General features: G+C 39.0%; 1 protein-coding gene across 1 annotated transcript in view; it reads left to right on the top strand.

The window, feature by feature from the left end:
• Positions 1-15,533, top strand: part of CPZ (carboxypeptidase Z) — a 32,358-nt gene extending 16,825 nt beyond the window's left edge. The window contains exons 7-11 of the mRNA XM_010218375.2: positions 3,957-4,115; positions 7,726-7,861; positions 8,824-8,963; positions 12,230-12,329; positions 14,985-15,533. Of these exons, the coding sequence (XP_010216677.1) occupies positions 3,957-4,115; positions 7,726-7,861; positions 8,824-8,963; positions 12,230-12,329; positions 14,985-15,331 (882 nt within the window). The 3' untranslated portion in view covers positions 15,332-15,533. The remainder of the gene's footprint in view (positions 1-3,956; positions 4,116-7,725; positions 7,862-8,823; positions 8,964-12,229; positions 12,330-14,984) is intronic.
• Positions 15,534-26,516: the final 10,983 nt, after the last annotated feature.

Below are 26,516 nucleotides of genomic sequence, written 5' to 3' on the forward strand. Positions count from 1 at the left end.
AAATTGAATTCTGATATTTTAGATAAAAAAAAAATAGTAACTGTTTGGAGGGGTCACCAGTGTGTAATGACTGTTTGCTAATGATTCACACAGTGGTAACACGTTGAAAGATTGTTTATGGACTTGGATCTGAATACACTGAGTTCTGTACAGATTTGATGCAGGGTTCCTATCCTAGAAACTGGGCTTCCTGTGAAGCTGTTTGCCATCAGCTTTCCGTAAAAAAGAAGGTTAGAAGTGCTCATAAGTAACCAGAGCAACTGAAGCACCTGCTCAGACTCCTGTAGTGCTGGAAGGATGACTGAAGATCTGCTGTCATCTCCCAGCATGGGGAGTGGGACAGAAACAGCATTGCAGGGGCTCATGTTCACCCCATCACTTGGTGCCTAGGGATGCTCAGCGTGGGCCCCCTGACTGCCTGGCATCCCCTGATGCTGGCAGCTCACATGGGAACTGGATTCCCCTAAAAAAAGAAACACAAGAAGCTCAGTCAGTAGCTCTGATAGTGAGAATACCTCTTTTCTTTTCCTTTCCCTTGAAACCATGGTTTTAAACTCAAGGAGTTTTGTTTTGGTTTCCATTTCAATTTTGTTTGCTAGCAAAAAGCCTCAAATGAGTAGGGAAAAGGAGAGTTTCAGCAGTTGGTGTATTAGCAGGTTTGGGAGCCCACACTTGCATTTTTGCCTCTGCCCCAGATGACCTCATGCCAGGTCTAAATCCCAAAGGCATCTCTGATACTGCCTCAGTGCCCTGGTACCTTGTTTCACAGCACGAAAGTCTGGATAAAAGCAGTGCACTGCCTCAGGACAATGTTGCAGGTAAGGAATGCTGAGAAAAGCTCAGTATTGTGCAATAGAGCAGACATTGCTGATTTTCAAAGTGACTCATCCTAAGAAATTTATTTTATACTTCTTATCGTGCAGTTCCCAATCACGTCACTAGTTTTCTGTGCAAGATCACAGACTTAAAATGTTCCAAATTTTGACAGAATAATGATTGCTAATAGTAAGCTGGTAAGCAAGTGAAGAGCCTCAGACATGAGAGCAGATAGGAAAACGTGGCCAGAGGTCAGAGGCCAAATGAAAACAGCCCAGAAAAGGGATGTTAGCAGAAAAGTCAGCTAGACAGACTTTTGCATGCAGACAGGCTCTAGTGAGGGCCTGACATACCTGGAAAATGCCTTTTGGTTTTCCCTGGATGTATTCGGCTGAGCACTAGTGAGTAAGGATGCTCCATCAGCCTGAGCTCTGCTTCAGCAGGGAGCAGGGCACCATGGCATCAAATACGTCCTTGCCTTTGTAGAGGAAATAGAAATGTGGTGATGAATCATCCCTCACAGCAGCAAAGGGCACAGGGAACCTCAATATCAGCCTCTCACCTACCATTTTCTTAATAGTGTTTATTACCTGCCTTATTAAAGTAATTATCTAAGTATTGCAGAGGTCACAAGAAAATAGAGTGAGCCCCTGGCCAGTCCCACAGACTCAGGAGAGCTCCAGGCCTCTGCCTAACTCCTGCTGAACTAGGCATTTTGTTATTGGTTTTTATGAATTATTGTAATAGGGGGTCTGAGGGCTAAAATGAAGTCAGTTAAATTGGCTTCATTCAAACAGGATTTGTGGGCTGACACAGGAGGCTGGCATAGTCTTTAGGAGAATGAGTCCTGTTGGTTCTAAAAGGGAGAAAATCGTCTTTGAAAACTGTGGGTGCCTAAATACAGTATAATCAACAGAAATGGGATTCAGGTTTCAAATTGTTAAAGGCCATGTATAGTATTTGTAGCCAAATAATATAACTACTTTCTAATTGTGTCCTAAATTGCTTTTGTGAGATAGATAATTTAAGATTGACGTCCTCTGACTAAAAAAGTAAGGGCTCTGGTGAAAACAAAACAAATTAAACAAACCCACATTAAAGGAAACATCTATGAATAGCCAAAGGCCATGGTAGCACAAGTAGCATCTGATATCTTTTCATTGGGTTGAACCAGGATAAGGAGAGATGCACACATCTCAAAGCCTTAATCACTGTGCGTGATGTCACTGAAATGCTACTAAGAGAAAAATAGTGACATTGAAAGATTTTCCACAACATTTCCCTCAATAAGATGCTGAATGTGTGACCCAGTGCTGTCCTGTGGGTTGTGCAGGTACCTAGCCATGCGCTGGGTTAACCAGGGGGAGAAGCTGGTTATAGGAGCACTCTGAGTAAAATGAATTAGCTCCTTGCCTAATGAATTGCAGGAGCTACTTAAACAGAAATTTTCTCATTGAAATATGAGAATCCAGTTTCAAAGGGATCTACCCCAGACAGGACCTCATTTGTTCTGTCTCTTCAGAAAAATGGCCACTCCCTGGCCAGGAGTGTCCTCCAAGCCCTGGCTTGGTGTCACCTGCCGTAGTGCTGGCAGGCACAACCCAAACCTAGTAGGGTGCAGGTGACCTTTCCCATGACACTGCATGAGGTTTTCAGGCCATTACATGCTTCCCACATGCACGTATCCTGCCAGACACTGGATGGAGCACCAAGAACAGACAGACTCATCTGGATCCCGCTGGCCTTCTGCCAGATGAATAGATGCAGAGAGGGAAGACTTCGTCTTGATGTAATTGCACTAATTTTTGTAAATCTCTCTCTAGAGATGACCTTCCATGAGGTCCTTTGCTCTCTGCCTCTGTTCAGAGAGTTTTAATATCCCATGGTGAAACACTGCTCCATGGAGGTGTTTCTGCTTCAACCTAACTTAGTGATAGTCAACATTCCCAAAGTTGTGTTTTATTTGTGGAACAGACTGAAGAATGATCCAAAGAAAACAGGAGTTAGTATTTTCACAATCCTGATCTACAGCCTTTTATTATTATTATTTATTTATTTTCCCTACGTGTTGCTGTTTAAGCTTTGGCAGCACTCAGTTCAAGCTTACCAGTTCTTAGCCACTCCAGGCTCCTGACTGGATAATTTCCAAACAGCTCATGGGGTTAAAACAGTGAGGGGATAAGTAGTGTTAGCAGCTGTGGACAAAGTCCTTCCTCTTTTTCTTTCTTTTTTTAATTTATTTTATTTTTTTAAATGCATATCTGCCCTTGTGCAAAGCAGCCTGCACTGTGCAATCACTCGCTTGTCCACTGGTGACTTCTTAAAATGCAAGTCACCGGAGCATTGCCTGTGACAAGAGCTGGCTGGGTGTCTGGGCTTGCAAGGAGCGACCACCAGATGACACTGTTGTCCCTACGATATAGCCAAGGCCGGAGCAGGACAGAGAAATTGGTGTTCTGGGACAGAGCGGGGTTGTGTTTTGGTGCTGGGGTGCCAAGGGTCTTGGGAAGTCCCGTCCTCACTCCGTTAGAACCCATGGCTCGATTGACGTGACAAATCCTGAGCCTTGTTTGTGGCGATTTCTGAATTTTCTATTCATTAATCTTCATGATTTGCCGAGGAACCTGGGCTAAACTACCAAGAGGGAGGAAGTGCGTTTTCAGCGAGTGCTAAGCGTGAAAAATGACTCCACATATTCTGCTTACCCATTCTGGGTTAATCCCACCGATTCAGGAATGGAATTAGAATTGGAAAAAAGTGGCTTGCAAGTGATGGTGCAATGCCAGAAATGTTCAGATTCAAAAAAATGACGTCATGACACTCAATTGCTGAAAATGGCATTGCAATAAAATGCTAGTCTTTTGTCAAAGTTTCTCTTTCTTTTTGCAGTTTTTCCTCAGTGATTCCCTCTAGTTTATGGGTATCCAGAAGTAAAGTGCCTCACTTATTTGCAAACCAGCTCTTTCTCCTGCTGACTTTTGGGATTGAGGGCCTGAGGATCAACATCATCCTCCTTTCTGACACACTCCCTTTCCCACTGGGCTTTATCCTGCCCTGGACCAAATCCTGTCCACACTACATGAACACTTATAGCCTATCTTTTTTTTTTTCTTTCTTTTTTTTTCCCTCCTGTCCTTCAGGTGGCCCCTGAGACGAAAGCAGTGATGAAGTGGCTGAGGTCTATCCCCTTCGTGCTCTCTGCCAGCCTGCACGGGGGAGAGCTGGTGGTGACCTATCCTTATGACTACTCGAGGCACCCGCTGGAAGAAAAAATGTTCTCCCCTACACCTGATGAGAAGGTAACATTCCTTTCACGGGGTGAATATATTGTATGCCTTCCACATGTGGAACCACGAGAACTGCTTTTAACAAGTAACAAGCTTGACTAACTTTGATTTGTTTAGATTTTATACGTGTTATATATGTATGTAAGTATAGATATATGTTATATGTAATTATTTAATTTTCTTTCCAATGTAGGATCATTTGCACATTAGCAGCTTGATTTGTAATGATCTACTGATGTTTTGTGATGCCAAATGTGACACCACAAGGCAAGGTTAGGAAAAAGGCAGGGTCTTACACTTAAGGAGCCAAGAATCTGATATCTTTATTTCTAGGTGCCAGGAGAAATGGAGCAAGTCTGACCAACAGCATTATTTTCTGTTGAAATCCAGGGCTGTAGAAATAAAAAGAGTGGCTGCCATATGGTGGCAGCGTTGTCACATTTATTCCAGGTCAGTTAACGTCAGTGGCTTTCCTGTCTCTCTGTCCCTGGAAAGTTTCTCATTTGGGACTCACTGTAAATCTTCTGTGAAATTTTTTGCCATCTTTCCCATCTCCCTTTGATTTTCTCAATCTAGTATTCATCGCTGACATGCCCACTAGGAGAACAGCTAGCTTTTTAGCCTTTTAGTGTATGTTGAAGATATTTCTGGCCTTTGAAGAAAGAGTAGTTCTTTATGTAGCCAAACAGCAATTAAAAATACATAGCAGTTGCTCTTTAATTTGGTATATCAGTTATCTTCAAGCATATCTTTTGGCTGAGTCTCTTATGAAGAGGCAGTTCTCAACAGGAACTATTAAATATTTCAGTATTTATCGCTATTAAATAATTCCTATATCAATACGTTTCTTCTGAGCTGCACAACACCTATTGATTATGTGAGTTAGCAGTAACCAGGGCCAGACTTGGCACAGCACAGAGCCTGCAGAGCAAATGTTCAGCGAATGGTAATGAAAACTGCAGAAGGTCTGGGTGAGGACTAGGGCATCAGTAATGTGAACACACATACGTATCAGTTACATTTTTCCCCTGTATCCTTTTCATCTCGTAGCCCTTGCTGGAGGCAAGGGGATATACATTTAGATATCAGAGGAGTGCGGATTCACTTATGAGACCTGAACGACTGTAGACCCTCTACTACAAACCTGGAGTTTACAAACCTCTGCAGTATTTTTTTTACAAAAAAAAGATACTGTGAAATTCAGTGAGGTAAAAGTGCCACCCGAGGAATGGAGTTTACCACATTTTACCAAATCTCATTCTAAAGTCACAAGAAGTTTACTTTTTATTTATTTTCTCTCTTTTGATACTCTTCATTATACCAAAATATGCAAGTTTTTTGAGGTCTATATCTACTTATAGCTTAGCTTCTAAGTGACACATAGATGTATTGCTGTCTGAGCAAATTTTAACTTGTATTTAAACTTAATTTTTAAATCTAGTTCCCTTGATTTTGGATTTCTTGCTTCCTTTCCCCACTACCACCCATCGTTTTTTGCTTGCATTAACACCCAGACAAAAGCCTTATACCACTTGCTATGAACCTGGAGAAGAGAGAATCGGTCATCAGAAATAAAACATCTGTGAATGTCTTTGAAAAAAAAATGAGAAACATATTCCTGAGGCAGATAGGCAGAGAGGCTTTTTTTTTTTCTTTAATTACTAGCAAGCACCTTCTACAGACGGCCCAGAACTGACCACCAAACTCCCTTAGAAGTTAAAGATGTGAGAGTCTGGTCCCTAAACTACTGGCAACAAAACTTCTTTTTAACATGTCTAATTAACATCCATCTCTTTTCAGCAGAACTTTCAAGGAAATGTAACAGCGTGGGGCTGAGCAGTGCTTAGACATATGGAATATCAAGGGAAGTACAAAAATGTTTTGCAGTTTGAAGTTAGGATTTTTAGCATCTGGTCATCAGGAACATTTTGGAAAGCTTCCTTTAAACTTTACATAACACTTTGTCATTCTTCCTTGGTCAGCTACTTGATCCCAGAATTAGTCCAGCTTTGTGCTTATTAGAAACATCCCATTATACAGACCATGTCCAAATAGTGTGCTTGGTCATTTCAGGCTTCATGCAGCATCAGTGATAACATTTTATCCTTTTCATTCCCTGAAGTCAAGGAAAAAACACAGTATAGTCACTCAGTGCTGTGTTAGAAAAAAACCCTCTGAAATGAAGATTAATGTTTTATTCTCTGTGCACGAGGCCAAAACCTCACCTAGAGTGACCTTTTACCTGAACTGCCGAGTGTCTTTTTCTAATATGTTCCAGGCTCTGATGGAGAAGAATATTTAACACCATTAGTGGCAATTAGTTAGAGTTTCATCATCATTATCATCAAGAGTTTCAGCTTGTGCCTGAAAGTATCAAATGGCCTGAAACTGGAGTTAGTTAGCAAAATCTACAGGTACTTTAAAATAAAATTGATAAGCCCTTCAATTCCTGCCATAAATGACAAACAGTTATTCTTTGCACTGGTATGAGTAGAGACTGGGGGTGATATCATTCAAATCACCTTCAGGCTTTGGAGAACTTGATTAATTGCACTGAGGATAATTCACATAGTTTTGTAAAGCATTTGATTTAGGATACCAAGTGTTTGGATTTAACTTCTAAGTCAGCCTGCTGCACTGTGAGGTTTACCCAAGCTCCTTAAGTTGCTTTTAATGCTGGGTTGTTATTGTCAGGATTTAAACTCTTCATCATCTTGGACGTGTTTTCTTAAACAAATATACAATATACAATATGCTGAGCTGAACCAGTAGCATCTGACTATTGTATCATTTTAGTGTTGAAGACTGAATTTATAGTTTATGCAGATGAGGTCCAGATTAAAAAAAAAATGTGGAGTGGAGGGGAGGAAGTTCAGTACAAATTTGGATTTAACATCAGAGAAAAAGTAGGAAGAACCTCATTCTCCACAGATCTCTGCTGTTTCCTCTGTCTTCACTGCATGTATCCATCACTTCTCTTGTCTGAGTGGTGACTCATCTGCTCTTCATCAGCATTAATGCTCCATAGGAAATCGGTGGTGACATCCTCCATCACCACATCCTAGTCCTTCACTTTTTAGGAATGCTTTCTGCCCCATGAAGAAGCAACAGCCATTGAGATCAAGCTGACAGGTTTTCCTGTGTGAGTGATAAGTGCAAAGCAAATCGACAATCTCTTTTTTAAATACCAGTTCCCTTCTTAAAGATATATAGCTGGTGTAGGGTGTTTTTCAAAGGATGAAGAAAACATAAACTACAACATAACAAGGAGAGCTAATATTCACTTTTAAGACCAGGACTTAAAGTGTAACCAAACAAAGCTTTTACTCTCTTCTCAAATGATAAACCTGAGTCCAAATACTGCAAAATCCACTTGTATTTAATATCATTCCTAGGTAGATACACTGAAGTGCAGAGAAGGACATCAGAGAAGATAGTTCAATACTCCCTGGAGAAATATCCTTGCCAGGAGGCTCACCGGTGTTCGCAGCCCTCGAGGATGCAGGGTGGCTCATAGTTAGGTCTTACAAAAGGAAAAGTCACTATGCAAAGCGTTAATGACTGAACGCTACAGGGTTTATAGTTTGCATAATTGAATATATGACAAATTCTTCTGTTACAGATGTTTAAAATGCTGGCTAAAGCATATGCAGATGCACACCCGGTCATCTCCGACCGATCGGAGCTTCGTTGTGGTGGAAACTTTGTGAAACGTGGAGGTATTATAAATGGTGCTGAGTGGTACAGCTTCACTGGAGGTAAAACCACTTTACCATCATATCAAGTGAGGTAAAACCTCTATGTGACCTTTATGAGACACAAGGGCTTGAAAGAAGCAATTTTATTCAGTTCAGTTCACTTTAGTTGAGACCCCTGCAAAAAATAATTTGAGAGGGATTTAAGAAGTAAAATGTATGTTGCTACCATTTTTATTTAGATATTGTGGGAGGAAGTCAGCCCTGATATAGTCTGAGGGAAGTTAAGTTATGCAGGTGTTGAATTTGTTATTGTATCTAATGTCATCCTACTTTTAAAATCTGAAAGGACAGTTTATGAGAAAATAAATGCTTAATACAATGTTCCTATTCCTTAACAGCAGCATGAATTTTAACCCATTTTCTGGACTCAGTTCTACTTTACACATTCATACCCCGTTTTTGATCTCTTTAAATAAAGTTTAAGTGTGCTAAGGAAAGAGTGTTTAAGAGTGTTTAAGAGCGCTAAGGAAAACAACAGAGGCAGATTCCATATTCATTTGTGTTTAGGTAGCTAATTTGATTTCCTCATTAGTGTTATTTCATTGTCTTTAGGATTGTTGAAATTGACATGGATGAAATATCAGTGTTCATAAAATTTTCAGAAGTGTTTATTTTTGCTGGTGACCTTCTGAAGTCACCTCTGACACTTGCTGATTATTCAGTTATTATGAATTGCCAGTTCTTATCTTTCTACTGCTGCTTCTGAGTTGGGTGAAAAACAATTTAAAAGGAAGGCTTTTCACCTGAAAGAAGTGTCACAGTCATTAATTAATTCATAAGTGAGCTAAGGCCTCTTAACTTCTGAATTTGCGGAATATTTTTTATATATTAGTTGTACACACTCATGACAATATGTTGAACCACATTTGCAGGGATTACATTCAACTAAGTGTCAAAGTAAAGTTCTAGTTAAGGGTTAAATCTTAAATGGGTTCACAGTCCTTTATTTTTTTTGCCTGTAGGTATGGCAGATTTTAACTACCTTCATACAAATTGCTTTGAAATTACGGTGGAGGTAGGATGTGAAAAGTTTCCTTTGGAGGAAGAATTGTTTACAATCTGGCATGAAAACAGAGACGCCCTTCTGAATTACATGGAAATGGTACAGTTCTGCTTTTATAAACCTTAGCACTTACATTTTTTTCTTCTTCATTCTTTATTAATATTCCTTTCTTTATTGTTTCCCGTTTAGTTATCATTGAGATAGCACTGAAGTAATCTCCTTCCCTCAGGGGCCGCAGTTCCTCAGTTGGTCTAGCAGGACACACAGACACTATTTTCCCTATCTTGTGGGAAGAATGGACATTGAGGATTGTAAGGACCTTGAAAGCAGTGCAAAAAGGACTATTCTGCAAATACTTTGTACAGCATTATGAATCCACTCCTGCAAATTCAAATAACACAGAAAAACTCATATCCATAAAAATGTGAATCACCCCTTCTCTTGACAAATGAACCAACAAGGTTCTTGGTCCAAGCCCTCACTGTACAGTAACAAGAGATTTAAAGATTGAGATGGAACGGGGAAGTTTGAGATATCTTATCAGAAATTCTGCTTCTATGATTTTCCACTCTTTTTTTTGGACACAAGTGGTTAAGAATCATACGAATCCTGATATTTTAGAGGACCAACTTTATGGCTGCAAGCCTGAAAATACCCCTTTTAAGAGTCATTTTTGATAATACGTTTGAGCTCAGCAAAAACAAATACCTCATTGACAATAAGTAAGTGAACACAGAAGCAAAAGTTGCTCATCTTTCTCTTAGCCATTAGCAGATTAGCTTTCTGTCATGCCTTATTTTGATAGAGTATGCAGTAATCTAAAATTGTTAGGAGTGTTTTTATGGAGTTTCTAAGCAACCTCTTGCTACTTGTGGTAAGTATTATCATTCAATAAAGTCTACAGTACAGACCACCAAACTCATTTCGTTTTACAACTGTCTGATGAAAATGAGTTTTAGTGAATCCAAAAAGAGCTGGATTAAATCCATTTATATTGCAGTTGAAGCCTTCAAGATGTAAAGATTTTTACAGTGTGAGATACTGTAGAAGTCTATGCTGGAAAAGCATTTTGAGTAAATGCAGGACAGTAAGCAAAACAACTTTGTAGATAAGGATGACTGAATTACTTCTGATAAAGAATAAGTCTGCCATAACCAATTTAAACTTTTCTTATTCTGATATATGCCAGGATATTTAGTGTGTGTACAAGTCTGCTTGGCTTAACTCACAGAAGTAGAATTCATTTTCATAAATGCTGACTCTTCTTGCCTTTGGAAGTGGTATCAAAGCACTCTCCAAACCTCTGTATTACAGATTTGGGGCTGAAACAAAAATTATATTACCTAAAGCAAAACAAACCCAACACAGTTAAAGAAATTTCAATTTTGTCATTTTTATATCATCATGTTATAATGGTGAGGTTATTATGGTGTGGTTGGATGAGGTCATTCTCCTTTGAGTGTGTGTACACTGTAAATTAAATTTGGGTCTGAGATGACCTTCTGACCAGATTTACCCACTATCCATATGATAAATCCTCAGGTCCATGCTGAAAAGAAAATTGCAGTTATTCGTCATAATAGCTCTTAAGGGACAGTTTTGAAGTCCTTATATTGAGGATTACCTTAGTCCTGTCAATAGCTCCAGTCAATATGGAATGAATATTTAACAAGATTGGCGATACACAGTCTCACCTTAAATTAAAAACTGCTGTTATTAGACTAGATCTTTTTTTTTCCAATCTAATTTCTTTCTAAGAATGACTCTGAAATTGAATATTTCAGTGCTTTTTTCGAACTTTTCCATTTCTCACCAGAAAAGTAATCTACATTATTTTCTCTATTGTTTTGTTGTTTTATTATTTTTCCATTCTTCTCTTTCTGTGACATATAAAAAAGAAATAAGGAGGGGAAAATGAGAATGAGAGAAAGAAGAAAGAAGAAAAAAGGAAAGAAAAAAAGAATAGCTCAAGTAAATTCTACTGATTGGGGGAAAAAAACTGAAAATGTGATTACTACTCATATATAATTCACAATAGAATAGCTCTAATTTGAAGGTTGTACACACACTCACACAAACTTGGCCAAACCTTTAAAAACTGGGACTTTTTTTTTTTAATATCAAACTATGAATATAGTATCCTGGTTGTGCACCTTCTAGTATGACAGAATTCCCCTTGCCCTTCAGTTTGTCACCCAGCACATTTCTCATCAGCTCAAGCACAGCTGAGGTCTCTGCTTGTAGAGAGAGGAAGATGAATACGGTGCACACTGCAGTCGTGACAGTCTGACACGCAGGGACACACGAGCAGCAGAAAGATGATGCGTTAAAAGTAGCTGAAGATTTCACTGCACCATTCCTGTTAACTGATATTAAATCAGAACATGAGTCAATTAATATTAACAATTACATCTGATTAATATCAGCAGTTGTGTGAAATATTATATATTAATATTATGCGTTGATAATGATTAATAAATATTTTAAAGCTTGTATTAAATGAAATATTAATATTTATATAGAATGATATGTATCATATTACAAACATTTGTTTTTCTAATTTCTTCTTAAATTTGAAAGAGTCTTTTTTGTTCTTATTTTATTCTTATGCTTCTGCTCTATTTTAAAATAGTAACAGCATATCTATTATAGGATAATTGGTCATTTTTATTTTTTTATCTTGAAGCATTTTGGAATGTTTTAGTATGGGTTTGGAAAAAAATGAAAAGTATGTATTACAACTAATACTAAAGACCCAATTTCAACCTGCATTAATTATTTTTTCTGATATGATGGCAATGTATTACTTGATAAGTGATATTATCTGAAAGCAAATGATAATACTGAAAGCTAGTGATACTACTTTATTTTGATTTATTTCACCCATCTTTTAATGTGGCACCTTAGGTAGATTAAAGGGCCATTGCTTTGTGTTGAACTGACTTTGGTCATTCCACCAGATTTGTGCATAAAATATCAGCCTGTTTTTTAAAAGCCCTAATATTTCACTTCTTGGTAGTTCTGGGTCTGGGACAGACATTGGAAAACATTCTTTAAATACAGTGGATAGATGAGTTGTAGTTGCTGTGCACATAGAAGGGGCCCTTGGTGCATGGCCATGTACTTAGTCTGCAAAAGCTGTTGTCCAACTCAGCCTTTTCTTCAGCTCTCTCCAAGAAGGAATCACCTTTGCAGAGCTCAAAAAATAGAGCGTGTGATCTGGAGGCGTCTTGAGCACCTGCGACCCTCCACAGTGTGTCGAACCTTGCAAAAGTCGTTTCCTCTCTAAATGGGTTTCCTGGGAGAAGATGAGGAGCAGCTATCATAATAATTAACATCTATCTAACTGTGCTTTGCTTTGTCAGGTTCATCGGGGGATAAAAGGAATTGTGTCTGATAAATTTGGCAACCCAATAAAGAATGCTCGGATTTCGGTCAGGGGAATCCAGCATGATGTCACCACAGGTAATATTTTTAGTTGGAGCTTTTTCCTGTGATAAGAGTGAAAACTCTGAGGACTGAATATCACATTACTGGAGAATTCGGCTCTCTACTGTGGGTTTGTTTCTAGAATAGCGACAGAGAAGACACATCAAAGTTCATCGTACATACGGTGTTATACGTATAGAGAGCTACCAGAGGTAATGTAGCTACATGCATGAAGTAAAGACCCACTTTTCGCCATTTAGATTTAGAGTTGCACATAACATTTACTACAAATTATACCAAGTGTCCTTTGCATAGGCTAAAATTAGACCTTTATATTATTGCCATTTTTCTTTTTATATGTATGTGTGTATGTGCTGCTGTAGGTATGTTAAAGCCTTGTGTGAATGAAGCCTTGCTCCATGAATAATCTCCTCTTCAGGCCACATATATACCCTAAACCTCATCAGCTTCCCAAACCAGGGTGTAAAGATAACACAGTGGCAATCCCACCTCATTTCTCATGTGTTTATTGATTTAGGTTTCTTATAGGCTTAACACCAAGCTGGAGAAGAAATTCCTCATTTATTGTTCTTTTAGCTTAAAAAGAACAAATGAACATAGGAAGCTTGTACCTTCCAGTGATCTTGTAGAGTAAGGCCAAGGTTAATTACCAATACACTGCCTTCAAGGTTTAATCCTGCTGTAGTGGTCTCATTCTCCTACAAGACAAACTCAAAAGTTAACTCTGCTGCTTCTCTCATGTTCTAAGGGCTGCCTTGTGGGTTGTGGATGCTCAAGAAAAAAAATACCATCCCAGAACCTTCTTGCTATTTTTGTCAGGCCTCGATAAAATACATTATATCCCTATCATCTCCTAATACAAGGAATGTGTTTTTCAGAGGCTAAATCTGCATGACTGTTCAAGAACCTCACATAGATACCACCAGTTGTAGTAGGCAACATGCGAGCAACCTGCTAGCTCACAAGAAAGGGAATGCCCACTCATTTTTAATTCATGAAATAATTGAATTACACTGATCTTGAGAACATCACCTAACAATAACCTGACTTTCTATGAACTAACAATAACTTCTTATTTTTTTTCTGGCAAGAGAGTCAGCTGGCCATAAAAGACAGCGGGTCATTACACAAATTCCACGGTTCATCATCAAGGACATGTTTCACATTGGGGGAATGTGGCAATAGCTCTGGAGACATGACAAGGGTTACTCTGGCCATCTTGTACTCACATTCAGCTCAGGGTATCGAGGCATGGAGCCCTCATAAACAAACTTAGTTGAAACACTGAGGCATCCATATTAGGGTGGAAACCACACTGACTTTAACAACCTGAATAACAGCATTGCTTGAGGGTAAGCAACCTTTATTGTTAATATGGAAAAACGTGAATAAACATACATGATTTGTTGACAAAACTTATACCAAATGCAAAGAGACTAGAGCACTGAATTACAATCACCATATACCTGTCATCAGATGATAAGCGTGTATCAATGCATATGCAATTGTTAATCTTCACAGACATAAAGTTCTGAGCTTTTAGGCTCTCACTGAAATCGATGCTCTCATTTTATTATTGATTTGAGGGAGAATAGGTTGCTGTACGAGTGCTAGATAGAAGACACGAATGGCAACGTTTTGCTCTAATGGTAGCTGTTGAATCCATTTGGAAAGCCAGAACAATTTATAATATAGTGGATGCTTTCCAACTTTCAAGAAAAAAAAAATGACATTAGAGGGGACACAATAGTGGAGATGATGCAGATTCTTGAGGTTGGTGGGAGACTCTGGCATGAATTAGGGTCTCTTTCAAACTTCTTCCCAGACAATGGCTTTCCATTGGCAGTGGACCTTTAAAGAACTAAGAATGAAATAAAAAATGTGTTTACATACGAAGGAAAAAGGAGCATTTGTTCTCATTTTAGGTGGAGTTAAGAGTGTCATAAGACTGAAATGTCTTTTAACATTTAATGTTAAAAAAAGGCTGAGAAATTCCATGAGAAAACAACATTAATGCAACATTAACTGTGTTAAGAAACCTACTATTCAAAATAAAGGAAATAGAAAATGAAGAATAAATATTTCACTTTAAAATGCCCTGCTTTTGCCTGCAGGCTCAAATCTTCAGCTGGTGGAAATTTGCACCCATTTTACACTATTGGCAATTTATACCAGCTACAACTCTGACTCCGTCGTCTAATTCTCTGTAATGTCTGCAAAATAATAGAATGTAATATAAGAAAAAAGAGGGATTTCTTCGGTCCTTAGAAATATATACTGTAGATTGGATTCTGCTTGTGCTTTCTTAAGTTTTGCATGGTTTTTAATTCATTTCATTTCTTTGGAGTTGTTCCTTGTACCATGCATGAAGGAAAGCTTCCTTTCCTTGTGATGTAGATACATCAGTTCCTGAAAATTTTGCATGTGAGTTTTACTGCTTTAGCTCCCAAAGGCCACAATTTCACAAGAAGAGTCCTTTTTCATAGCTCAAGGGTTTATATCTAATATATATGTATATATATTTTTTTCCAAAAACCTGATCTGACTAAATCTCAGGATTTGGTCAGAACGCTTGTGCTCTGCATGCATGGAGGTGGATACAAATACATATCCCTAAAGAACAGAAGACTAAAATATAAGGTCTGTTTTATTGTGTTTGCCTTTTTTAAGCTGTGGATGGAGATTACTGGCGCCTCCTGCCTCCAGGAACATACATCATCAGTGCCCAAGCTGTGGGCTACAGCCGTGTGATGAAGAGGGTCACCCTGCCCACCAAGATGAAGCAGGCCGGCCGCGTGGACTTCGTTCTGCGCCCCGTTGAGGCCTGGCCCAGCAAGCTGCTCCGTCGGCCCATGGAAGACGCGTACGATCTGTACGACCCGCTGGAGCTGTTCGACCCCCATGCACAGCCCGAGACACGAGGGGGATCGGCACAGGCGAGGGAGAAGCCGTGGTGGTGGTCCTACTTCAGCTCCTTAGACCTCCACAAGCCACTGTGGCTGCTCAAGCAACACTAAAGGGTGTCCTCACTCCGCTCGCTTCCTTTTGCTTCCTTTCCACCAAAACTCCGGGTGCCCTGGTTGCTCTTGGCGATATTTAAGTCAATTTCACTTGAAAATACAATGTTAATTCAAGCTCACTTACTTCTCCTGTTTTTCCTTCACACACAACTGACTATATTCAAGTGGTTTTATGCATTAAATATAATAGTGCACTCTTGTTCAAAGGCCAAGTTTTATGTATTTTTTTTCCTTAGTAATGTACTGTGCTTATGCCCATGTAGTTAATCACCACATTCATTATTTATTAGGTTCTAAGTACCTGCAGGAAAATATTCCTGATCCTTTAATGCATTTTCATACTTGTCTTAACACATTAATGACTGCATATACTAAAAACAACTTCTAGAAATATTTAGAAAACTCTGTTGCTTTTTGTCCACTATTCTAACATATTAAACTCAGTGTGACGTTAGCATTGATTCATCATGTGATATTAGCATTGATTTTCAGAAAGCAAAATTCTATTCTAAGAAGTTTGAATATCCAACCCCTGTGATATTTAAATATTAACATATTTTGAGATTATTTTATTAAGTAAAAAATAGTAATATGAATTTCTTTCTAGAAATGTATGAAGTAGAATGCTAAAGATATTAACATCATTGCTGCTTTAAGTTCAAACTTGAGTTGTTAATGGAATTAGTAGATATCAAACAAATCTTACATTTTTTTTTTCCAAGACAATTGAGAAAAGCTGTGTGGTCTCGTGAGATATGACCCTCTGTTAGATGTCAAATGCAACTAGCTTTTGGGGGTATGATAAATATCTTCAATTTTGATGAAACACATAGACCTACATTTAGTTTATAACTGGTTAATGGATCTTTATATATTCAGGGTATTTCCTCATCTGTAAATATCATGGTGTGTGAATGTGTCTGCTGTTTGGAGTTGACATACTTTCTGCAAGAACTGCTATATTTGTTGTCTGGATTGCCCTCTGATTTCTGAAAGCTAGTTTCCTCCTCTCAGGTAAAGGAGCCTGTACTGAATGAATCGTATGTGCACATAACTCATATTATGATTACATAAGAAGACTCTAGAGATGAATGATCTTAATTCTGCCACCAGATGCTGGATGATCTTAATTCTGCAACCAGATGCTGCACGTGCCTAACTACCCTATTCCCAGTTGCAATCTGATTGAAGTTAGGAGTCTGTTATTCTTGTGTTTCAATGCTTATTTGCAGGATCAGGGACTGCTTAAAAATGAAAGAAAACAATCTCTTAGCATTAACAAAAATATGGAAGTAAATGTTCCGCACATCGATAGGGATTTCTTGCATGGGCTAGCCAAGTTAAAGAAATCCTGAATCCTAAACATGTGAGCAAGAGATTATACCTCCTGACTTTATTCCCTGTAATAGGCATTACTACTGTTTATTTTGGTCGTCCCCCCCCCCCTTTTGTTTTTCAAAGCCACTATCCTGTGAAAACAGTGGTAAAGCTGACAAAATGAGAACAACATGGCGAACTGCTGGCTATTAGCTGGGTTTTTTTATGCACTTAATGTCTCACACACTTAGAGAGATGCTTTCTATAAGTATTTACCAAATTCTCACAGGGCTATTTGGAAAATTTTCAAGTAATCACAGTAAACCCAAGCCAGCGGAAATGCAAAACAGAATGACTGCGCAGAAAAATGCACTTCTTTCCTCAAGCCCCGTGTTGAAATCGCAGGCTCAGCCAAGACTGTAGCAAGATGATTTGCTGAGCAGATTGCAAGAATGTGCCGTGTTTGGGTGTGAAAAGAAACTGTTCTTCACTATTAAGCTATTGATGTGAAATATGCTATGAAAAATATATAAGGTATGAAACAGAGCAAGAATAGCTTTTTCATCCACAAGAGGGGTTGTCTAGCCAAAAGAAAGGTAAGATCAGGCTTCTGATGGTTCATATATACATGGGATGTAATCTAGTCTACTGAAGCTGCTCTAAGAATTTTGGAAAAAGGTCTTCAGTCTTCTGCAACTACTTCATCTTTCTGGGACATAAAATCTTCAGCTTTTAGTTTTAACATTACTCCTTGGGGGTAGAAAAACTGTGAGAATTCTCTATATGACTCAAAACTCCATTTACATTTAGTAGCTTCAGGACACCTTCACTGGTGTTTTGAGCTAAAAACAAATGAAAATATTGGTCAACACCAGCCAAATAGCAATGCCTTGTACAGTCAAAATCAGTATTGCCTTCCTTTTTTTTTTATTTGAGATTAATATAGATTCAATTCTACATGTATCTGAGAAAGAAAATAGTGGATTACATTTGTGCCCTAGACTGGATTATGGGAAATTTCTTCACTTCTCACTTCCATCAAGAAATGTGTAGTTAATCTCAGATTAGATCTATAACTTCTGTTCAGAAAAACACTGAAATGTGCTTTAAAAAGATTGTGGGTAATTGTGGGATTTAAGCATCATAGAACCTTTAGGCATGTCTAGCAAACGCATGAAAATCAACACAGTGACCAGCTTCCTCAGGCACCTCTCAGGAAGCTATTCAGATGCAAGATTTAATGGAATATGAAATTAGGTGCATATTTAAATATTCTTTGAACAGGAACTGATTTAACATACATTGAAATACTTCAGTAAACCATATCCTCCTACTCTTCAGTGCGAGTAATGTAGGATAGAAGTGAAAACCAACCAAAGTTCCCTGGTAGTTTCCACTGTGCTTAACCTATGCCTTATTGGCTTGGCTTAGCTTTTCTCCAATTTATCAGTATTACTTTGGAGTGTGACATATTCTGCAGCCAGACTGTATTGTCAGGCTAATTGTTGCTTCTCTGTCTAGGAATTATAGCATGTATTCATGAGACTCTCTCTCCTTTTAAGTCAGAGTCTACATAGTTTTTTTCAATTACATTCCATCCACATATTGAACAGTATTGACATATGTTTTTGTAACATCCTCCTTAATTATTAAGTTCCTAGTCTCCACAGTCTCTTCAGAGAGCATCTTCTCCACCATGGAGCCAAACTTTTTCCATACAAAACAATTGCATTAATAAATGTTCTGACCTGGCAATTGTCTAGAGAATCTTATCTGTGAGCCAGTAATGAATCTCCCCAACAGGCCAAAGTTTGCATATGTAATTAACAACATTGCAAAGAGAAAGAGCAGGAAGTAATGGCTACATATATCATACTTGCAATGTCTTTCATTCGTATAGCAGAAAAAAATCAAGAACACACACAAAATATCAGGAGGTAGATCACAATGCACATGTGTACATGAATTATTACAGACAAGTGTGAGGTCTGTTTGTTCCATTCATAAAGACTTCTTAGAGTAAAAAGACTCATAAACAATGGGACAAAAATATACATCTGTCAACATTTTCATCTCCTGTAACAAAACGATTCCCCAGCCCTCGGCCAACCAAAGAGCATCTTTTCTTTCCTTAAGGATGGAAAAGGAGAAAAAGATACCTGGTTAAATGCCTGAAAAGACAAATGAGAAGTGCTAAATTCACTTAGTAATGAAACTCTCCCTGGCATCGTTTCTCACAGTGTTTAAATGGCTCTTCTCCATTTCATGCCACAGTTTAAAACACTCCCAAACAATATTGCAGGCGGTTTTGAAGCGCAGCTGTGGAGCAGAGCTTGGGAAGCTACTGCTGTTTCTTTGTGCTTGTCACTCTAGCGTTGCCCTGCAGTTGGAAAACCAACTGGAGGCGTCTCTGCTGGTCAGGAAAGCTGCAATCAGAGTGGGATGAGGCCACCGGTCTCTGTGGCAATGCCAGCAGACGAGCTGAGCAGCCGATGCCCCTCTGCACAAAGCTCCTGACTCATGAGAGAGGGGCTCTCAAGCCGCCTTCCTTCGCTGCACAGGATCCATGTGCTGAAGCTACCCAAGTTCAACAGGAGCGGATGGGGAGGAAGCGCTGAGCTTACCTGCTGTATTTGCTTTCACAGTGTGTGAATGAGAGACTGCATTTGACATTTGTCTTTTCTGACTTATTGTAGTTTCAAGTCATGCTGCCAGAGGGTTTCACGTAGGTTCCTTTAACAGGGGATCTAGAGCTCTGCAAGGAAATGGGCATTTTTTTAGCCACGGATTGTACACTGAGAGTGCGCAGGGACTCTGCAAGTAGAGCTTTTGGGTGGCTATGCTCAGCCCCTGGCTCTCTGTTGATTCAAACTGAGTGCTGTTGAACTAGGATGCCTCATCGCCTCATCAGTCCCATCAGAACAACCTGAGGGAGCTTAAACACTTAAAAATATCTTTTCTCAGGCCTAGGCCACTTGATCAGAGCTGGGATCGGAGGAAATCCCACGTGTGACTGTGCACACCTGGATGGAACTGTAGTCTCTGCTGAAAGAGGAGGCTATCCCAGTCATGGCTGCTGCTCTCAGCCATGGACCTTCCTTGTGGCACTTCTGAGATGGGTCCCTGCTGCCTGTAGATCCTGCAGCGTGCTATAAGCAAGCATATTGCTTTAAAACTCTACCTGTAATACAGGTGTATGGGTCCCAATTTCAGAAGCAGAAGAGAAGGAAGAGATCATGTACACCTGTACACCTGTAATTAGCTTCTTATTGCAGTGTAGTTTGAATGATGGGAAAAGAGACTTAGAAGCTAAGTAGTTCTTTAGGATCTATAGCATATTCTAACAATGAAAGGAAAATTCATTAAGGCAAAAAGAATAGTGATAGTTGTTTGGATGTTGTTCTTTTTTTCTTTTAACTTCCTTCTTTCATAAGCTATTTTGTACATTTGTTAATGCAAGGCACACTCATGTCTTTCAGCTTTCTTCTTCTTCTGCCACGAGACACATATTCCTTATTTTCATGTAATTAGTACTGGCATTACTCTATGCTGTATCTGATTAGGGATTTTTATGATTTTTTTTTAAATACTAATTCATTGAAATTGCAACATGTTGTTTTAACAGAAATTTGCAAAAAGGAGGGAGTGGAAAGTTCTGTTCTGATGAACTGAAGCTATTTCACTCTTCCTGGTGTGAGTAACAACACCAGTCTGAATCTGGTTCCGGCAGGATGGAAGCTTCATTTTTCATCTTGAGCCTGGTTGTGTTTTACAAAAGAACTTTATTTCCGCTCCTTTCCTTTTATGAACTGTGATTCAGCGAATTGAAACCTAAGGGCTTTTTTTCTTTTTCTCCAGCATAAGTAATTGTTATTATGAATAATCTGACTGAAGTCTTAAATTTAGTTTCTTTTATTCTTTTAAGGAAATGTTTTTTTCCTGCCATAATGGAAAAGCTGCATTAAAATTTCACTGAGCAGTCTCAGACCCATCCATATAATATATACTATGCACTATATACTTAAGTACTACAATTTACATATATAACTGTAGGATAAGGATAAAAATGCCAGCAATGTTGCACTTAGAAATTAAACCTTAAAAAAATTAATGGGTAAATTCACAAGAAAGTTTGAGAACATGTAACTTTTGGCAGAGAAGTTCAACGTGTAAAGGCTCTGAACATCTGCCTGCCTTTAAAGGCTTTACATTTTTTGTTAAAAGTGGCAGGTTTCCTGACCAGGTAACAGGCTGCTCCACATCATGCAGCCAGCAGCAGTGGGTGCAGATGTCCCACGGCAGCAGCATCACCCATTTTGGGTAGTGGCTGACCCGTGCTCAGGGTCCTTCTCTACCCTATTGCCTTTGAATAGGGGTGATGCAGTTCCTTCTGAGAGTGCTTCTGCTTGATGGTGATCTGGCTCTTCTACTCTCTAGTTTTAAAGTTATTGCTGTTTCTTCACAATTACATGCTTACAAATGTGTGAAGCAGGGCCCGTAATCCAGTTCTCTCCAGCTCATTCAGTGCATTTTTTAAACACTCAAGTAAAGACTTGGGGTCTTGCTTTTTCCTTCCTCTTACATTCTGCATGGCTTGACGAATTTTCCACTGAGTGCAGCAGTCTGTATATTATGGGCAGGTATATAATTTGGGAGTTTGAATTCCGGAGTTTGAATTCCCCTGAGGAAAAGGTCCTTTTTGTGTGTTTGAGTGTGTGTGATGTAATGATGAGATTAAAGTTTTCTTGTGAATCTACTTCTGCAGTTCAAAGATGTCTCTTAGTGAATTGGTAACGTTTTTTTCAGAAATTGTCACCGACAAAGCCAAGAGAGTATTTAATACTATGTATGAAGTGCTATTCAGGATTGTTTTTTTTTTTTTTAGCTTCTTTTTCTTTGCTGCATCTGCTGCAAAAAAAACCCCTCTAATTTTCTAATCTAACGCAATGTAAAGACTCTCCTGGATGAAACCTGGTGACTGTTCATCCAGTATGTATTTCCTTTAGTTTTTGCTTGATTATAGATAATTGATAGGTTAGCTGATGTACAAATTGATAGGGTAGCTGTGTCTCCTGATGTATAAAATGGTATTAATTCAGACCAACAGCAGCAATCCATTTTAAAGTGAGAATTTGTATTAAAGCTACATAAATAACAGCTAATGCAGGAGACAAACAACACTTGATTAACAATGAATAGACTGATGAAACCTGCATTAATTGTATTAATAAAAAATGACTTCAGAAGTCACTGCTTTATTCATTTTAAGAGGAGTAAAGATAACATGTCATCAGAAAATAATATTTTGTAGATAAAATTCACAGACAAGTATGCAGCAGTATGTTGCAGAAAACAACGTACCACTAATTAAAGAAAAAAAAAAGACAGGATAGCTCTTACATTAAGTAGTTTTTTAGGCTTGTACTATTGTTTCAGCTAAATATTTATTTGAGACATATAGTCCAATATTCAAAAGAATCTTATTAAGTCATACACTTGATGTCTCGGATGACCTTAATATCAGTCACAAATATAATTATAAATTTAAACTGCCAATTAAAAGCCTTTAGCCTATGGTAGGAGTACATTTATGGGAGACCATATACATGTCCAAAGGAATAAATATGAACAAGGCATCTTACACATGAACATAATTCAGGGAGAAGGTGACTTTTTTAAAAAAATGCCATGTGTATTGGAGGGCTGGATGAGATGATTGCTGCTCAGCTTGGACAATACTTTTCTCCTGCACAGTGCACTCTGAGCAAGTACCGTGCAATCTATCAATAACTATGTTACAAACTTCAAGGAGAAATGAAGAAACTGGAGTTTGCTATGAAGGAGCTGTTTATGGACATTAGCAGAAACAGGTAGAACAATTTTTATTAGTTTTATTTTTTCTCTTTTTTTTTTATTAATTCAAAATATTAAACTTAGTTCACCAGGTGTAACCCATCAGCAAGGATTCCTTTTCCTCTAGCGAAATCATAGAAGAGAACTGAGGTTAATATGGCAGCAAGGCTTGGTGTTTAAGGCTAGCAGTAAGCAGGGATACATAGCAACATAAGATGACATTATTGCACAGTAAACATGATGCTTCAGGACAAACTGCTGCATCCAGTAAAACTGGCAATTTATTTTGACAAAATATATTTTTTTCTTTCACTAACTTTAAGAAAGAATTGGGAAAGGGAGAAAGATTTGTAAAACCTCGAACATTAACTATTGTCTGCCAAATAAATTGGTGCAGTTGGCTAAAATCACTAAGAATACTTTTATTAGTCCTGTGTGTGCAGAGGATATGTAAAAAATCATTTCTGATCAGAAAGCTATTTAGATAGACATAGGAGATAAACAAGTCCAGCTTTTAAAATCCCCAAACCTTTGCTCAGCAGCTCCAGTCTCTGTACCAAAAGACTTCTGATGTCAAAATTCCTCACTTAAATGTCTACATATTTGCTTGCCCAAAAACACCAGTTTTGGCTGTGCTCAGGGATGTGGCTCCTTTTTCAGTCTCTGCTGGGATTCACAAACTGTTTTTTCCTCTGACTAGCTTCCCTGAAAGGCTTGGTCCAGTCAGCACTCATGTTGCTCATCTGAAAAACTCCAGCGGCTGTGTCAGCTTTCATGGACAAACCAGCTAGAGAAGGCAAAGCCCTTTATACAACAGCCTAGTGTTTGCAATAGAGCTGCTGCATATTCAGATCCTCTCTTCAGGAAAAGTGTTCAAAACTATAGTTTTCGTCCAACTAGACCATTTTCTCATCAGTAGGCTATTATGGGTAAAGCTATTAGATTAATATATTTCTTATGCTGTTTTTATAAGTATCTGTCAATAATAAAGTCTTAAACAAAAGCAGCAAAAAGACAAAATAATCAAATATCATAGGCACACTCTCTCTTTTCAGGGGTTGTCCACTTTCAGTAAGGTGTATTGACCACATATATGGATTGGAGAGGAGTATTGGTGGAAGGATTCATATCACTAAATGTTAGTGTAGATGTACATGCCCAAGATAAAAGCTTTAGGCTCAGTTTATGGTTAATGTAGGGAATTAGGCTCTTTCGTGTCACTATTCCTCTAACTTAGAGGTCCGTTTCATGTCTGCTTTGAAATAGGGTGCATTGTTCCCAGAAATGCACATATTTCTATCCACTGCCTATGAGGTGACTACCTCAGAGACCAACATCTACATACCAACTTTAGTTGGATCCCAAACGGGGAACGAAATATGTTCCAACATGGGGAATATTTTTGCCACAGTTCTTGGTACATGAAGAAGCAAGTATGTAGGTGACTGGAGAACTTTAAAGACAAAACTGAGCAATCTGTTATGTTCAAATGCACGGGGCTAGTTTGAGGTTCTAATTCTTTAATGGATACTGTCAAATTCTACCAAGGACCTCTTCATATTCTTTCTATACGTTTTTATCATATGTAGAAACTCAAAATCAAAATGCTAGTGTGAAGCATATATGCATTGTTAAGACAGCACAGCTATTCAGGAACATTTTACACCCTTGTCTTGCTTTGTATGAAGAGCAGCTATCAATCAACTTAAGAGAAGAAGCCACACATCTTTTTGGGGGAGTATGGGAACAGTCACTATGAGGACTCAGATGTATTTGCTAAGATACTCTAATAATTGACTAAAATAGCTAAACTGCCTTATCTTGCTAAAGAGTAGATTACTTTCTTGTTCCACTTAGAGCAACAATGCTGAGCATATTTTGTTTTCTTGTCCTTTATATTATCTTTTTCCATCCTTAGTCACGTTATATAATTCATTCTTTAATTTATAAATAATCACCATTGTACCTGTTTCCACCCAGAACTATTAGTGTATCCTTTTCCCTTAATTTTCTTCATTTAATTACAGATAAATGGAGTTAGTTTATATGAAAGAGCAGAGAAACCAGCAATAACCCCAGACACCAGGACAGGCTGGGGACCGACCTTTTGGAGAGTAGCTCTGCAGAGAAAGACCTGGGTGTCATGATGGACGACAAGTTGACCATGAGGCAGCAGTGTGCCCTCGAGGCCAAGAAGGCCAATGGGATCCTGGGGTGCATTAAGAAGAGCGTCTCCAGCAGGTCGAGGGAGGTGATCCTGCCCCTCTACTCAGCCCTGGTGAGGCCGCATCTGGAGTATTGTGTCCAGTTCTGGGCTCCACAGTACAAGAGGGATGTGGAGCTGCTGGAGAGAGTCCAGCGCAGGGCTACAAGGATGATCAGGGGCCTGGAACATCTGTCCTACGAGGAGAGGCTGAGGGAGCTGTGCCTGTTCAGCCTGGAGAAGAGAAGGCTGAGAGGGGACCTGATCAGTGTCTATAAGTACCTCAAGGGAGGCAGTGACGAGGATGGTGCTGGCCCCTTTTCAGTGGCGGCCACTGACAGAACTAGAGGAAATGGCCACAAACTGAAGCATCAAAAGTTCCACAGGAACAGTGAGGGTGACGGAGCCTTGGAACAGGTTGCCCAGAGAGATTGTGGAGTCTCCTTCTCTGGAGATCTTCCAAACCCGCTTGGACACAGTCCTGTGCCGCACACACAGGTCTAGGTGACCCTGCGTGTGCCGGGGGGTTGGACTAGATGACCTCTAGAGGTCCCTTCCAACCTTAAGCATTCTGTGATTCTATGATTCCTCTGTGGCTGACCCCATTGAGTTAAACTCCAGCATAATAAATACGATGGTTTGCCATGTCCTGGAGCTATTCAAGTACCTAACTGGCTACATCAACATTGATCTTGGAGAGCTAATCCAAGGCCCTGGCTCAAGTCTTATTTCCTTAGACAATAGTGGAAAGACTAGGATGCCTACACTGACTGATGTGGCGGAGTGCATTGCATATTGGCAAAGGCAGTCAAATCTGCATACTCTGGGCTGAACTAATAACATAGTCAGTTTCTAATAACATTATTAGTTCTTCTTTAGCAGAACTTCTGCTTGTAAAGATTTTGATGAAAAGAGGCCTTTTTTTAGAGCCAAAAGTACTCACCCTGTCACTGTACAGACACAACAAAGACACTTTATAAATGTTACGACTTTAAATGCCTGAGTCATATTTGGAGACTTCTTTTGAAAATCTTCTTTTATGACTGCACAATGACTCCTGGAGAAGCATCAGCAAAGCAAAAATTCTGTTGGCAGTAGAAAGTTATCACAGTACAGTGTAGCAGCAGTGAAAACAAATAGATCCATCATCAGAGGAATCGAGGAGGTTAGGTTCCCTCTTGATCTATGTCTCGAGGCTGAGTCCCTGTGAGAATCCTCTCATGTCCAAGAAGGGCTGAGCTCACTGCAGATCAACCTTCCCAGTAAGACCTTAGTAGGATTTCTTTCCTGGGAGCTCTTTATCTCTCTGTCAGATTTGACTGCAATTAACCAAAAGTCAGTGGGGAGTAGATAGAATGACACAGATGCACACAAGCCTGCATATCCCAATTGTGTAAGTTATTTTTCTTTAGAAACAAGACTGATCTTGCAAATGCAAATATATCTGTCCCAAACTAACGGGGTGAATTGTTCCCTCCTGGGTACAAGGGTGCCCAGTTGCCAGGAATCTCATACTTATCATGATGAAGCCATATGTCCTAAACTGCTTTGCCAGTGATAAAAATAAAAAGCCAGAATGAGTTTCTTCAGTTTATGAGCACTGATAAATGCACTACGGCCCACTTCATTAGCCCATGATAAATTGCATGCCCAATTAATTATGATGCTTGCCTGGGGGGGGGGGAAAACAAATCAAGGCAGACTCTAAACAACAGAATAATGGCACACTTTAGTGATCATTGGAGAATCTCTTTCCATGTCCTTCCTGCAGTTGCCTGTCACTGAGTCACAGCAGTTAACAGCCACGGA

The sequence above is a fragment of the Tinamus guttatus genome, unplaced genomic scaffold (assembly GCF_059628265.1).
Source record: "Tinamus guttatus ecotype Peru unplaced genomic scaffold, ASM5962826v1 Tinamus_guttatus_pri_ptg000052l, whole genome shotgun sequence".
NCBI classification, from domain to species: domain Eukaryota; kingdom Metazoa; phylum Chordata; class Aves; order Tinamiformes; family Tinamidae; genus Tinamus; species Tinamus guttatus.